The sequence below is a fragment of the Globicephala melas genome, chromosome 4 (genome assembly GCF_963455315.2).
Source record: "Globicephala melas chromosome 4, mGloMel1.2, whole genome shotgun sequence".
Taxonomy (NCBI): domain Eukaryota; kingdom Metazoa; phylum Chordata; class Mammalia; order Artiodactyla; family Delphinidae; genus Globicephala; species Globicephala melas.
In genome coordinates this window covers 71,737,086-71,753,314 of record NC_083317.1, presented here as the reverse complement: position 1 = coordinate 71,753,314, position 16,229 = coordinate 71,737,086, and the positions used below count along the sequence as shown (strand labels likewise).

At 41.3% G+C, this 16,229-nt stretch overlaps 1 protein-coding gene across 2 annotated transcripts in view; it reads left to right on the top strand.

Moving 5' to 3' along the window:
- RNF168 (ring finger protein 168) overlaps positions 1-16,229 on the top strand; it is a 42,307-nt gene that overhangs the window by 10,555 nt on the left and 15,523 nt on the right. For both annotated transcript variants that reach the window (XM_060298220.1, XM_030859677.3), the window contains exons 3-4: positions 12,704-12,780; positions 16,016-16,195. In XM_060298220.1, coding sequence (XP_060154203.1) covers positions 12,704-12,780; positions 16,016-16,195 — 257 coding nt within the window. The remainder of the gene's footprint in view (positions 1-12,703; positions 12,781-16,015; positions 16,196-16,229) is intronic.

Sequence of the window (16,229 nt, the reverse complement as noted above, 5' to 3'; positions counted from 1 at the left end):
ATTCTTATTTCTTTATTCTCTTCCATGGCAGTGAATTCCAGCATTTTATCTTCCAGGTCACTTATCTGTTCTTCTGCCTCAGCTATTCTGCTATTGATTCCTTCTAGTGTATTTTTCATTTCAGTTATTGTATTGTTCATCTCTGTTTGTTTGTTCTTTAATTCTTCTAGCTCTTTGTTAAACATTTCTTGCATCTTCTCTATCTTTGCCTCTATTCCTTTTCCAAGGTCCTGGATCATCTTCAGTATCATTATTCTGAATTCTTTTTCTGGAAGGTTGCCTATCTCCACTTCATTTAGTTGTTTTTCTGGGGTTTTATCTTGTTTGTTCATATGGTACAAAGTCCTCTGCCTTTTCTTTTTTTTTTTTTTTTTTTTGCCTTTTCATTTTGTCTGTCTTTCTGTGAATGTGGTTTTTGTTCCACAGGCTGCAGAATTATAGTTCTTGTTTCTTCTGCTGCCTGGCTTCTGCTGGATGAGGCTGTCTAAGAGGCTTGTGCAAGCTTCCTGATGGGAGGGACTGATGGTGGGTAGAGCTGGGTGTTGCTCTGATGGACAGAGCTCAGTAAAACTTTAATCCTCTTGTCTGCTGATGGGTGGAGTTGGGTTCCCTCCCTTTTGGTTGTTTGGCCTCAGGCGACCCAGCCCTGGAGCCTACCCAGCTCTTTGGTGGGGCTAATGGCCGACTCTGGGAGGACTCACGCCAAGGAGTACTTCCCAGAACTTCTGCTTCCAGTGTCCTTGTCCCCACGGTGAGCCACAGCCACCCCCCACCTCTGCAGGAGACCCTCCAACACTAGCATGTAGGTCTGGTTCAGTCTCCTATGGGGTCACTGCTTCTTCCCCTGGATCCCAGTGCACACAGTACTTTGTGTGTGCCCCCAAGAGTGGAGTCTCTGTTCTCCCCAGTCCTGTCGAAGTCCTGCAATCAAATCCCGCTAGCCTTCAAAGTCTGATTCTCTGGGAATTCCTCCTCCCGTTGCCGCACCCCGAGGTTGGGAAGCCTGACGTGGGGCTCAGAACCTTCACTCTGGTGGGTGGACTTCTGTGGTATAAGTGTTCTCCAGTTTGTGAGTCACACACCCAGCAGTTATGGGATTTGATTTAATTGTGATTGTGCCCCTCCTACCATCTCATTGTGGCTTCTTTGTGTTTGGATGTGGGGTATCTTTTTGGTGAGTTCCAGTGTCTTCCTGTTGATGACTGTTCAGCAGTTATTTGTGATTTCGGTGCCGTCGCACGAGGGAGTGAGCACAACTCCTTCTACTCCACCATCTTGAACCAATCTTCCTGAAGTTGCCTTTTTCTTGGTTCACCATTTTCTTGGTTGCTCTAAACCTTTGTTTTCCAGAGTTCTGGAAGTGTTGGCATTTCTGTGGAGGGGTGAGAGCTTGGAGCTGCCTGCTCTGCCATTTTGCTGACATCACTCCACCCTGCCTTCTCTTTTTTTAAAAAAAAAAAAAATTATTTATATATTTATTTTTGGCTTCATTGGGTCTTTGTTGCTGTGCGCGGGCTTTCGCTAATTGCGGCGAGCAGGGGCTACTCCTTGTTGCGGTGCACGGGCTTCTCATTGTGGTGGCTTCTCTTGTTGTAGAGCATGGGCTCTAGGCACGTGGACTTCAGTAGTTGTGGCACACGGGCTCAGTAGTTATGGGTTACAGGCTGTAGATCGCAGGCTCAGTAGTTGTGGCACACAGGCTTAGTTGCTCCACGGCATGTGTGATCTTCCTAGACCAGGGCTTGAACACGTGTCCCCTGCATTGGCAGGCAGATTCTTAACCACTGAGCCACCAGGGAAGTCCCACCCTGCCTTCTCTTTAAGTGTTTACCACTAAAATTGCTATTGTTTTCAAGAGTGCCTTTAGGCTTGAACTAATTCACATTCTGTTCCAAATAAAGTCATTTTCTTTGAGGGAAATCTTTGGAGCCCTCAGTTCTTACGGCCTGTCTCTTTCCCTTGGCAAAATCTCTGAGCCACTGCTCTGGAGCTGGAGGCAGAGACAATGGCTTACCTCTCTCTTTAGGAACAGGCCAGTGGACAGGCATGGTAGTCTATTCTCCTTGGCTTGCCTCTCCTAGAACCCTTGGCCCTATGAGTGAGCTGTGATGAGGGCAGTGGGGCCCCGTTATTGTTCCACATTATGCCTGAGTGGGAAGTGGAGAGAAGAGCAGAGCCCACAGTCAGCTCCACTTAGCTCTGCAGCACTGAGCTGGAAGTGATAAGAAATGCTGTTATGCTGCTCCTCCTGGAGGGATGATGTACCCCTTGACTGGGAGCTAGGGAGACAGGGAGCCCTGTCTTCCTGTCTTGACACACCTACTTGGAGTGGAGCTTCCTTCTTGTTGAGTTAGGGAGGGGGCAGAGCAGTTGTGGCTGCAGTGCCACAGATTCTCACTTTTCTTGCTGAGATTTAGTAAATTTGGTGGGGTGGGGGAAATACTTCTTTTGCTGTGGGCTCTTAGGACAGTTTTCGGGAACTTTATTCTACCAGATTTTTTATACCTTTCTCCAGTTATGGTTGTTTTGTTGAAGAAAAAGTCTGCAGATCTCCTTACTCTACGATTCTGGAAGTTGATCCTCTTTGCTTTGTTTTTCATGTAAATTTTATTGACAGGTACATGCAAAAGTGTACAAATCATAAGTCTACAGTTCAGTGAATTTTCAGAGTGAACATGTCTGTGTAACCAGTACTACATTCAAGACCCAGAACTTTGCCAGAACTCCTGAATCCTCTCTTGCAGAATCTATTCACTCACCCGTTCCTGTAACTGTTGATGTTATTCTGGCCTGTAACACCATGGATCGTATTTGCTTGTTTCTGAACCTTTTTAAAAATGGAATCCTGTACTCTTGTGTGGGGTTTCTTCAGCTCATGGTTAGATTGATGAGATACATGTGGTTATGGTTTATTTTCATTGCTACATAGTACTATGTTGTATAAATATTAAATAGTGAAAGCAATGAAAAATTCTGTATCCTGTTAGGCTGTTATGAATAGTGTTACTGTGAACATTTTTATACTTGTATTTTGGTGAACATACGTCTACATTTCTGTTGGATGTAGAGTGGGATTTGGGGGTCATAGAATGTGGATAAAGAGTTAAATCTTTTCCTGTGCTATATGAAAATCTGTCCTTTGATGAAATCTCTAGCTTTGTTTCTCCCAAAACAGAATGAGGGTAAGAATGTCAATGATGTTACTAGGTAGCAAGCATTGATTGTGGTAAAAATTATTTCTGATTGACAAATTACGTCTTTATTGGGAGGAATGATAATGCTGATTGGGATACTATGCTTTGTGCTTCTCTTGAGTGTAGTGACCACTGTAACTGGGCATTTTTCTTGGGGGGAACCTGTGCCTGTATTGTTGCCACAAGAGATGTTGGCTTCTGTGGGGTAGGGGTTACCTGGCTTGCTTGCTTTCATGCTGTTAGATTGATGCCAAACGTGGCCTTATGGTCATTTTCTGAGTTTGAATGTTTAATAGAACCTAAGACTATCCCTCGGTGGGTATTACAGGTAGGGTAAGCCTTAGGAGATACTGCCAAGCAGTTTTCCAAAATGGTTTTACCAATTTACGCTCCTACCAGTAGTGTACGAGAGGTGTAGTTACACCTTGCCAACCCTTGGTTTTTGTTTTTGTTTTTGTTTTTATTTCCCTCCCTCCCTTCTTTCTTTCCTTCCTTCCTTCCCTCCTTTCATTGTAAAAGAGATTTTGGTAGTATGCTTACATTTTTTTCAGCATGTTATTATGAAAAAATTTTAATATAGAGAAAAGTTGAAAGAATTCTATGGTGAACTCTCATATATCCATAACCAGATGTGGCAATTAACATTTTGCTATACTTGTCATATATCTTTTCATCTATCCATCCATTGATTTCCTATTTTTTTATTTCATTTCCCCTTAAATATACATATAAGTATATATATTATTTGCTTTGTTTTGTTTTTTGGTTTTTTTAATATCTTTATTGGAGTATGATTGCTTTACAATGGTGTATTAGTTTCTGCTTTACAACAAAGTGAATCAGCTATACATATACATATATCCCCATATCCACTCCCTCTTGTGTCTCCCTCCCACCCTCCCTATCCCACCCTTCTAGGTGGACACAAAGCACTGAGCTGATCTCTCTGTGCTATGTGGCTGCTTCCCACTAGCTATCTATTTTACATTTGGTAGTGTATATATGTCCATGCCACTCTCTCACTTTGTCCCAGCTTACCCTTCCCCCTCCCGTGTTCTCAAGTCCATTCTCTATGTCTGTGTCTTTATTCCTGTCCTGCCCCTAGGTTTTTCAGAACCCCCCTTTTTTTTTTTTTTGGATTCTATATATATGTGTTAGCATACAGTATTTGTTTTTCTCTTTCTGACTTACTTCACTCTGTATGACAGATTCTAGGTCCATCCACCTCACTACAGATTAACTCAATTTCGTTTCTTTTTATGGCTGAGTAATATTCCATTGTATATATGTGCCACATCTTCACATAGAAGTATACATATTATTAAAGATAAATATTAGCTTATAACCTTTTTCTTTCACTGTAAAATTTACATATAATTGAAATGTACACATCTTAATTGTAACTCACTGTGTGTTCACATAAGTATAACCCTTTGTAACACAAACCCCTATAAAAATGTAGAACATTATCATCACACCTGAAATTATCCTCATGTCCCTTCCAGTTAAGCCCTCCCTCCACCCCACAAACGTCAACAATTGTTTTTATTTTTTCCCACCATAGATGAGTTTTGTCTGCTCTAGAACTTCATGTAAATGGAATTCTATTAGTTTCCTAGGGTTGCCATAACAAACTACCACAAATCAGGTGGCTTAAAATAACAGATTTTATTTTCTCACAATTCTGGAGGCTAGGAGTCCAGACACATGTTCTCTTGAAGTCTCTCGGAGAGAATCTGTTACATGCCTTTCTCTTAGCTTCTGAGTGTTGCTGACAGTCCTTGGTGTTCTTGGCTTGCAGCTGCATAACTCCAGCCTCTGCTTTCATAGTCACATGACATTCTCCCTATGTGTCTGTACAAAGTCATATCTTCTCTTTGTCTCTCTTTCAAGGACACCAGTGATATTAGATTAAGGGCCCACCCTTCTCCAGTATAAACTCAGTTATGTCTACAACAACCCTATTTCCAAATAAGATCACATTCTTGGGTACAGGGGTTAGCACTTAAGCATATCTTTTGGGGGCACACAATTCAGCCCGTAACAGTAATCATACAGTGTGTATTCTTTTGTACACGTTTCTTTTACATAGTATAATGTTCCAGATTTATCCCTTTGTGATTATTAGTAGTTTATTTCTTTTTAAGTATTGTTCTACTATACTTTTCTTTTTAATCTTTCTTATTTTTTTGGCTATGCTGCACAGCTTGTGGGATTTTAGTTCCTCCACCAGGGATTGAACCCAGGCCTTCGGCAGTGAGAGTGTGGAGTCCTAACCACTGGACCGCCAGGGAATTCCCTTGTTCTCTGCAGCCACAATTTGCTCTCCTCCCTCCCTAATTCAACAAGAGGGAAGCTCCACTCCAAGTGGGTGTGGCCAAGACAGGAAGACAGGGCTCCCTGTCTCCCTAGCTCCCAGTCAAGCATCCCTCCAGGAGGAGCAGAATACCAGCATTTCTTATCACTTCCAGCTCAGTGCTGCAGAGCTGAGTGGAGCTGATTGTGGGCTCCCTTCCTCCATCCACTTCCCTTGTTGGTTCTCCAGTTCGTGGTCCCTCAGCTGTTTCCAGCTTTTGGCTATTTTGAATAAAGTTGCTGTGAAGATTCTTGTACAAGTTTATTTTTGTGGTCATATGTTTTCACTTTTCTTGAACAAATACTTAGGAGTGGAAGTGCTCTGTCATAGAGTAGGTGTGTGTTTGGTTATAAAATAAACTGCCAGGTCATTTTCCAAAGTGGTTGTATTATTTTCTAATCCCAGCAACAACATATACAAATCCTGGCTTCTGCTCATCTGCGTTAGTTAGTTTGGGCTGCTGTAACAAAGTATATGGAGTGGGTCACTTAAACAATAGATTTGTTTTTCACAGTTCTGGAGCTGGGAAGTCCAAGATCAAGGTGCTGGCCAATTTGGTTCCTGATTTGGCCCTCTTCCTGATTATGTTCTCATATAGTGGAGAGCTAGCCAGCTCTCTGGCCTCTTATTAGGGTGCTAATCCCATTCATGGGATCTCTACCCTCGTGAGCTAATTAGACCTCCCAACGGCCCCATCTCCAAATACCATCACATTGAATTAAGATTTCTACGTGAATTTCGAGGGGACACATTTGGTTCACTTACAGTATACTCACCAACATTTGCTGTTACCTGTCTTTTTAATTTTAATCCTTCTGATGGATTTGTAGTAGTATCTCATTGTAGTTGTAATTTCATGTCCCAGGTAACTAATGATATTGAATCTTTTTTCATTTTTTATTGTCCGGCCATTTGTATGTCTTCCATTGTGAAGTGCCTGCTTGAATCTTTTGCCCCTTGAGTTTTATCTTTGTATTATTGAGTGTAGGAGTTAAGTAGTGATATGTATCAGTACTTTGCCAGATGTGTTTTGTGAATATTTTCTGTGGTCTGTGGTTTGCATATTCATTTTCTTTCCTTTTTTTTTATAAATTTATTTTTTATTTATATATGGCTGTGTTGGGTCTTCGTTGCTGCACGCGGGCTTTCTCTCATTGCAGCGAGTGGGGGCTACTTTTTGTTGTGGTGCAGAGGCTTCTCATTGCGGTGACTTCTCTTGTGGTGGAGGCTCTAGGCGAATGGGCTCAGTAGTTGTGGCTCACGGGGTCTAGAGTGCGGGCTTCAGTAGTTGTGGCACACGGGCTTCATTGCTCTGTGGCATGTGGGATCTTCCCGGACCAGGGCTCGAACCCGTGTCCCCTGCATTGGCAGGGGGATTCTTAACCACTGCACCACCAGGGAAGTCCTTAATGGTGTCTTTTTTTTTTTTTTTAAATTTGTTTATTTTATTTATTTTATTTATTTTTGCGGTACGCGGGCCTCTCACTGTTGTGGCCTCTCCCGTTGCAGAGCACAAGCTCCGGATGCGCAGGCTCAGCGGCCATGGCTCACGGGCCCAGGCGCTCCGCGGCATGTGGGATCTTCCCGGACCGGGGCACGAACCCGCGTCCCCTGCATCGGCAGGCGGACTCTAAACCACTGTGCCACCAGGGAAGCCCCTTAATGGTGTCTTTTGATGAGCTGTAATTTTTAATTTTCATGAAGTCTAATTCATAAACTTTTCCTTTTATGGCTATTACTTTCTGTGTCCTATCTAAGAAAACCCTAGGAATATGAAAATATTCCTCTTTTTTTCCCCTAAAAACTTTACAGTTTTAGCTTTTATGTTTAGGCTTATGGTCCATTTCAAATTAATTTTTGAATAGTGGATGAGATAGAGGTTAATTTTTTCCTTATGAATATTAGTTATTCCTTTATCACTTGTAAAAGCTTTTCTTGTAAGTGTGGGTCTATATTCCACTGACTTTTTTTTAAAATATTTATTTAGTTTATTTATTTAGCTGCACTGGATCTTAGTTGGGGCATGTTGGATCTTCGTTGTGGTGTGTGGGATCTAGTTCCCTGACTGGGGATTGAACCTGGGCCCCCTGCATTGGGAGCATGGAGTCTTAACCACAGGACCACCAGGGAAGTCCCACCACTGATTGATTTGTTGATTCTAATGTTTAAATCACAGTGTCTTCATTACTGTAGCTTTATGGTAATGAGATGACCTGGGCCATGAGACCCTTTACTGGAGTGCTTGTGCCTGGACAAACATCTCCTCAACCAACAGAATAAAACAAAAACTATAAGGGACTAAAAATAATAACTACATTCATGGGCATTTGGAGCAAATTATGAATAATGAAACACAAAAAGGCCAAAACCCAACTGCCACTTTTGAGGTGCCAGGAGCAATAGCAATAGCATGCTCCCTGCACACAGCACCACCAAGGGGGTGGGCAGACCACCTAAGCCACCCCTCTGGCCCAACCCACCAGTCCACTCCTACCCTCACCCCACCTAAGGACCCAGCTTGCGCCCCTTGGGGAGCGAACGGGGGGCACCTGTTACTTGTTCTTGCTCCCTTGTGCTGTAGCACAAGTCCCAGTAAAGGCTTGCCTGAATTTCTCATCTGGCCTCTTACCACTTTCTGTTGATTAAAGAGTCCAAGAACCTAGGTCAATAACAGTAATAGTTCTCCAACTTTATTATTCTTTTTCATGTTTGCTTTGAGTATTCTAGGTCCTTTCTATTTCCATGTAAATTTAAAAATCAACCTGTCAGTTTCTACTGAAAGCCTAGTGGGAGTTTGATTGGGGTTGCATTGAATCTATAGATCAATTTGGGGAGAATTGACATCTTAACAATATAGAGCCCTCGTACCCATGAAAATAGTATATTTCTCTACTTATTTAGATCTTTATTCCTCTCAGTAGTGTTTTTTAGTTTTTCAGTGAGGATGTATTACACATTGTTACATGTAACGTAACAGAAAGATATATTTAAGTTCTAACCTCTAATACTTCTGAATGTGACCTTATTTGGAAATAAGGTCTTTACAGAGGTAATCAAGTTAAGGTCATTAGGATGGGCTGCAATCTATTATGACTGGTCTCTTCATAAAAAGGGGAAATTTGGACACAGACACACACACACAGAAGGAAGATGATGTGAATTCACACAGTGAGAAGACTATGTGAAGACAGAGGGTTGGAGTGATGCATCTGTAAGCCAAGGAACACCAGAGATTGCTGGCAAACCACCAGAAGCTAGAAAAAGCCAAAGAATAATTCCTACAGGTTTCAGAGGGAGATTGGTACTACAGAGCAAATTTAATTTAATTGGGAGTAGAAACTGTTTCCTTGATGATGCAAGCGGAGTCAAATTGAGGGATGGAAGAATAATTTTATAAACAGCCTGATTGTTCTAGTTAGATTTTATTATTTGTTTTTATTTTTGGTCCAGTATTGGACATTTAGTTCTTCAATTAACTTGGATTTTTCTTTCAGAGTAAAATAAAAAATATGGGGATAAATTTCCTTCAGTGAATCTTGACTTCTTAAGAAGAACACTCACCGTAAGAAAGCAATATTAAGTACAGTGGGAACATTTAATTTCAGTAGTTTACGAGAGAAATTTTAGAGCTAACTAACACAAATGAGTGTTGTGAGGTACGTCAAACAGATGGCACTGACTGTCATAGTCGCTTCTAGTCTATAAAACGGATTTTTTAAGATTTGTCATACTCTTAGAAATTGTTTAAGAAACAGCAAATAATTGCTGCATTTAGATTATTGGAAGCATATTAAGGCAATTTAAATTTGTTGTGTTTTTGGTTGAAAAAGTTACTGATCTTAGTTTAGATTTACCTGTGTACAAATAAGTAAACATTAAAAATCTCAGTAGTTCTATTAAAAAAAATTTTTTTTTTTTGCCCCACCGTGTGGCTTGTGGGGTCTTAGTTCCCCGACCAGAGATCAAACCCGCACCCCCTGCAGTGGAAGCACAGCCTCTTAAGCACTGGACTGCCAGGGAAGTCCCCAATTTTTTTTTTTAATTACAATGCTCTGCTTACTATAGAGTGAGTAGTTAAGCATCTTCTGTAAATTGCATGTTCCTTTCATTTGCCCATTACTGAAGTGTGTTTTTCTTAATCTGTAGAAGTTCTTGTTATAGTCTGCATGTTAATTGTCTATTGATTTCTGTATTTGCAAATAATTTCTCCCAGTTTGTTGTTTTTAACTTTGTGATGTTTGTCATCATATAAAAGTATTGTTTGGGTATTTCTTCTGTTATTCAGGAAATCTACCCTATCTTAAAATTTTGAATTTATCGTTTATATTTTCTTCAGTCATTTTTAGTTTCCATTAAATTTTTTAAAATTCACCTGCAATCTGAGTATTGTGTAAAACAGCCATCTTAACTTTTTTTCCCCCAGGAATTGAAAGTTCCTGGGGAACCACACTGCTTGGTGAATGATACATCCTCATTGTATACTGTTTACCTAATCAAACAACAGTCTGCTTGTTTTCCAGAGCTGTTTGGGGGATTTTCTTTTTTTTTTAACTGTTTCTTGATGGCTGTGCTTGTACCACGCCTTCTTCATTTAATTCTACTTAATTGTGTTTCATATCTAATACAGTAAATCTCTCTTCATTGTTCTTTTTCTAAATTATCTTAGCTATTTTTTATTGTGTCTAATGTGTAAAGTGATTTACTTTTTTCCTTTTTTTTGCGCGGCTTTTGGGAGCTCAGTTCCCCTACCAGGGATTGAACCCAGGCCACGGCAGTGAAAGCACCAAATCCTAATCACGAGACCACCGGGGAACTCCCAAAGTGATTTATTTTTTATCAAGTTTTGTTTATTGTGGTAAAAATATACATAACATAAAATTTACCATTTTTGTTTTTTGGCTACGTTCGGTCTTCGTTGCTGTGCGCAGGCTTTCTCTAGTTGTGGTGAGCGGGGGCTACTCTTTGTTGCAGTGCACAGGCTTCTCATTGCAGTGGCTTCTCTTGTTGCGGAGCATGGGCTCTAGGCGTGTGGGCTTCAGTAGTTGCAGCATGTGGATTCAGTAGTTGTGGCATGCAGGCCCTAGAGCGTGCAGGCTTCAGTAGTTGTGGATCACGGGCTCTAGAGCGCTGGCTCAGTAGTTGTGGCGCACGGGCTTAGTTGCTCCACAGCACGTGGGATCTTCCCGGACCAGGGCTCGAACCCGTGTCCCCTGCATTGGCAGGCGGATTCTTAACCACTGCACCATCAGGGAAATCCCCATTTTAACCATTTTTAAGTGTACAGTTCAGTGACATTAAGAACATCATATTGGTGTGCAGCCATCACCACCATCCATCTGCAGAACTTTTTCATCTTACACAATTGAAACTGTACCCGTTAAACAATATCTCCTCAATTCCCCCTTCCTCTAACTAACCCCTGGCAACCATCATTCCACTTTCTGTCAAACTTGATTACTCTGGGTACCTAATATAAGTAGAGGACAAAGTAGGTATTTATGCTTTTGTGTCTGATTTCTTTCACTTAGCATGGTGTCTTCAGGGTTCATCCGTGTTGTAGCATGTGTCAGAATTTCATTCTTTTATACAACTGAATAATATTCTATTGTATGTATTTACCGTATTTTATTTATCCATTCATGTTGATGGACACTTGGGTTACTTACACCATTTGGCTGTTGTGAATAATGCTGGCTATGACATGGTGTATAAGTATCTGTTTGATACCCTACTTTCAGATCTTTTGGATATGTATCTAAAAGTGGAAATGCTGGATCACACGGTATTTCTATGTTTAGTTTTTTGAGCAACCGCCATACTGTTTTCTATAGCAGCTATACCATTTTACACTTCCACTGACAGTGCACAAGGATTGCAGTTTCATCTCCTTGCCAATGCTTGTTATTTTGTTTGTTTTATAGTAGCCACTCTAATGGGTACAAAGTGTATTTCTTTGTGGTTTTGATTTGCCTGATGACTAGTGATGTTGAGCATCTTTTCATGTGCTTGTGGGCCATTTATATACACCTTTTTTGAGAAATATGTGTTTGCTATTATTGTAGAATTACTTTTTAAAACTTACTTTATTGTTATGTTAATGGCTTCTAGAGAAAAAGCGAAGTATATGTGTTCATGTGCCATTTTGAACCAGAAAACCTCTGGCCTCTCTCTCTTTTTTTTTTAAAGGATCCTTTGCCACAAACCTTGGTCTTTATTTATTTTTTATTTTTTTGTGGTACGTGGGCCTCTCACTGTTGTGGCCTCTCCCGTTGCGGAGCACAGGCTCAGGATGCGCAGGCTCAGCGGCCATGGCTCACGGGCCCAGCCGCTCCGCGGCATGTGGGATCTTCCTGGACTGGGGCATGAGCCCGTGTCCCCTGCATCAGCAGGCAGACTCTCAACCACTGCGCCACCAGGGAAGCCCTCTTTTTTTGTTTTTTAATACTTATTTATTTTATTTATTTATTTATTTATTTATTTTTTTGGCTGAGGCAGGTGTTAGTTGTGGCATGCGGGATCTTTAGTTGTGGCATGCAAACTCTTAGTTGCAGCATGTGGACTTTTTCCCTGACCAGGAATCAAACCTGGGCTGCCTGCGTTGGGAGCGCAGATTCTTGGTCACTGCACCACCAGGGAAGTCCCTGACCTTTTTTTTTTGTATTTGGTTAATTCCAGGGAACATAGATTCCTTTCTTTTCTTTTCTTTTAATTTTATTTATTTATTTTTTGGCTGCATTGGGTCTTCGTTGCTGTGCACGGGCTTCCTCTAGTTGCGGCAAGTGGGGGCTACTCTTTGCTGTGGTGCACAGGCTTCTCATTGTGGTGGCTTCTCTTGTTGCGGAGCATGGACTATAGGCGTGTGTTGTGGCGCGTGGGCTCAGTTGCTCCATGGCATGTGGCATCTTCCCGGACCAGGGATCGAACCCATGTACCCTGCATTGGCAGGCAGATTCTTAACCACTGCACTACCAGGGAAGTCCTGGCCTTTCTTTTAAAATGGAATTCCATTAAAAAAAATTGCTATATCTGTTAATAATTGTATGTTTATTTTAATTTTGCATTTTTATATTAATATAGGTTTAGTGGAAGATCAAAGTTAGCCATAGAATTCGGTGTTGCCTATAATATAATTTTCTTTCTTGATCTGAAACAGTTGATGACTATCAGCCAGTTCGCCTATTAAGTAAACCTGGGGAATTAAGAAGAGAATATGAAGAGGAGATAAGCAAGGTAAGTACTAAATAGTTGCTCTTTTCTGGAAGATTTTTCTGCTGTGTTTACATTATGTGCTTATGTAAATAAATAGTATATATTGAAATGTTAATAATTTTAATGTGCTTTATAAAGGCTCTTTTTTTTATATGTGTTCAAAATAGTTTAAAACTAGCTTTAATTTATTTATACATGCTCTTCTTATGTGATAGTGATCTGTAAGCATTTAAGTATGAAGGAAATTTTTTTAATTTCCGGGAAGCTTTGAGCATAAAGGATGGGAAAAAGGTGGTAGATTATGGGTGTCTTAAGTCCATTTAGGCTGCTGCTATATCAAAAACACCATAGACTGGGTGACTTAAACAACAAACATTGGTTCTTACAGTTCTGGATCTAGGAAGTGCAAGATTAAGGTACTGGGAGATCTGGTATTGGGCAAGGGCCTGCTTCCTGGCTTGTAGACAGCTGCCTTCTCACTGTATTCTCACATGATAGAGAGAGGAAGGGAGAGATAGATCATCTGTCTTGTGTGTCTTCTTCTAAGGGTACTAATCCCTTTCATGAGGACTCCACCCTTATGACCCTTACCTCCCAAAGGCCCCACCTCCAAATATCATCACATTGGGAGTTAGGGCTTCAATATATGAAGCTTGGGGGGCACAAACAATGCATTTAGGTGAGGAAAGCATAAAGGGCTAATTGTGAAGTACCTAAATATGAAAAGAGGGAGTGGTGCTTACGGCCTTTGAACTTCACTAGTACTAGGAAAGCCCTAGTACTCCCCCTACCCTGATTAATGTAGAGCAGTGTTGTTCAATAGAAATATGGTGTGGGTTCATATATCATTTAAAATTTTCTATTAGCCACATTTTTTAAAGATTAAAAAAAAAAAATCAGATGAGGGGCTTCCCTGGTGGTGCAGTGGTTAAGAATCTGCCTGCTGACGCAGGGGACATGGGTTCAAGTCCTGGTCTGGGAAGATCCCACATGCCGCAGAGCAACTAAGCCCGTGTGCCACAACTGCTGAGCCTGTGCTCTAGAGCCCGCGAGCCACAACTACTGGGCCCATGTGCCGCAACTACTGAAACCCATGCACCCTAGAGCTCATGTTCCGCCACAAGAGAAGCCACCACAACGAGAAGCCCACGCACCGTAATGAAGAGTAGCTCCCGCTCGCCACAACTAGAGAAGGTCCACGTGCAACAACGAAGACCCAACGCAGCCCAAAATAAATAAATATTTTTAAAAAGTATTTTAAAAAATGATGAAATTAATTTTTATGTATATTTTATTTAATCCCGTATATCTAAAATATTATGTAATCAGCATAGAAAGTATTGACTTTTATTCTTATTTAGTGTGCAATTGTGTATTTTGTACTTATAATACATCTCAATTTGGACTAGTCACATTTCAACTACTCAGTAGCCACATGTAGCTAGTGGCTACTGTATTAGACCATGAGAGCTCTAGAAGAACTAGTAAATAATTATGATAGTTAATTGTCAGCATATTGTCTAGACGATGTTCTTAAGTAAGGGTTTTATTTATTTATTTTTTGGCTGCGTCGGGTCTTCTTTGCTACGCACGTGCTTTCTCTAGTTGTGGCGAGCAGAAGCTACTCTTCCTCGTGGTTTTCAGGCTTCTCTTGTGGTGGAGCATGGGCTCTAGGCGTGCAGGCTTCAGTAGTTGCAGTGCTCGGGCTCTAGGGCATGCGGGCTCTAGAGCGCAGGCTCTGTAGTTGTGGCACACGGGCTTAGTTGCTCTGTGGCATGTGGCATCTTCCCAGACCAGGGATCGAACCCGTGTCCCCTGCATTGGCAGGCGGATTCCTAACCATTGCACCGCCAGGGAAGTTCCTTAAGTAAGGAGTAATTTAATCTTTACAACAGTATAGTGAGAACAGGTTTTTTCAGGATGCTTTTGAGTACAGGTGACAGAAAATTGTAATTCACTGGAATTCCAGAGGTTAATAGGGGCTTCAGGGTCGGTTTCATCCAGAGCTCTAGTTCCATTTCTTTGCTAACTTCTGTCAGCTGGCTTTATCCTCAGGCTAATAACAAGGTAGCTGCACATTTCTGAACCTCAGGTGCATATACAACAGTATGCAGAGGAAGAACCAGCTGTCTCTTCCAGTGGCTTTCCTTTAAGAGCAAGAAGACTTAAAAGTTCCTTAACAAACCTTTACTCATGTCACCTTCACTTGAATTGGGTCAAGGACTTATTCTTGAGTCAAATTCTTTAGATGGCTAAAGTAGTTGTTACATTATTTCTTCCAGGAAGTATAGTTCAGATGCCCACAAGCATGGCCTTAGGTCCTAGATGCTGAGTTTGAGTCTCCCCGCTGCCAGTTACTGAGCTAAGAAAAGAAAGTTAGATCACTTTCTGATCTAGGAAAGCTTTTCTGTGTCTTTCCTCATCTGTAAATCATATAATGACCATTGTGGTTGTTTCTTCAGCAACTATTCACCCCTGCCCACCGTGTTTGGGGATTCATCCCAACTTCAGGGAAGGACACTGTTTGGTTTAAGTCAGTTTTTATCATTTCCATTCCCTTGATAGGGTTTAGTTCAGAAACCTATGCCAAAATTAGTCAGAACATGGCCTTCTGTTAACTGAGGAAAAGTATCACCTAGAAAGACTTCCAGAAATGTGTGACAGTGTAATGGAAAATGTGATAAGGACCGAAATGTGGAAGGATGAGACTTTGATCAAGGTTTCATTGGACTGACTGGGGAAGGCTTCCTGAAGGAGACTTCCTGAACTATTCTACAGGAACTTGCCTCTCCAGATTTGTACTTCATTTGAGAAATTTTAATTCCTGCCAATTTGTTCTTTTTTTTTTAATTTTTCTATTCTTATTAAGAAATATTGGGACTTCCCGGGTGTTTGAGAGGGAAAGAATCCACCTGCCAATGCAGGGGACGCAGGTTCGATCCCTAGTCTGGGAAGATCCCACATCCTGTGGAGCAACAAAGCCTGTGCGCCACAACTACTGAGCCTGCGCTCTAGAGCCCGCAAGCCACAACTACTGAGGCCACATGCCTAGAACGCGTGCTCCACAACAGGAGAAGCCTGCACACCATGACAAAGAGTAGCCCCCCCTCGCCACAACTAGAGAAAGCCCACACACAGCAACGAAGACCCAACACAGCCAAAAATAAATAAAATTAAATCTTTAAAAAAAGAAAGAAATATTGCAAGTATACTAAAAAGTTCAGAGAAGGATTGTTCTTTATTAATCATTTTTAAGGTGGAGGCAGAGCGACGAGCCAATGAGGAAGAAGAAAACAAAGCCAGTGAAGAATACATACAGAGATTACTGGCAGAGGAAGAAGAAGAGGAAAAGAGACAGGCAGAAAAAAGGCAAAGAGAGATGGAAGAACAACTGAAAAGCGATGAAGAGCTGGCAAGAAAGCTAAGCCTTAATATTGTAAGTTTTAAGAAAGAACTTTGAAGTATTTACA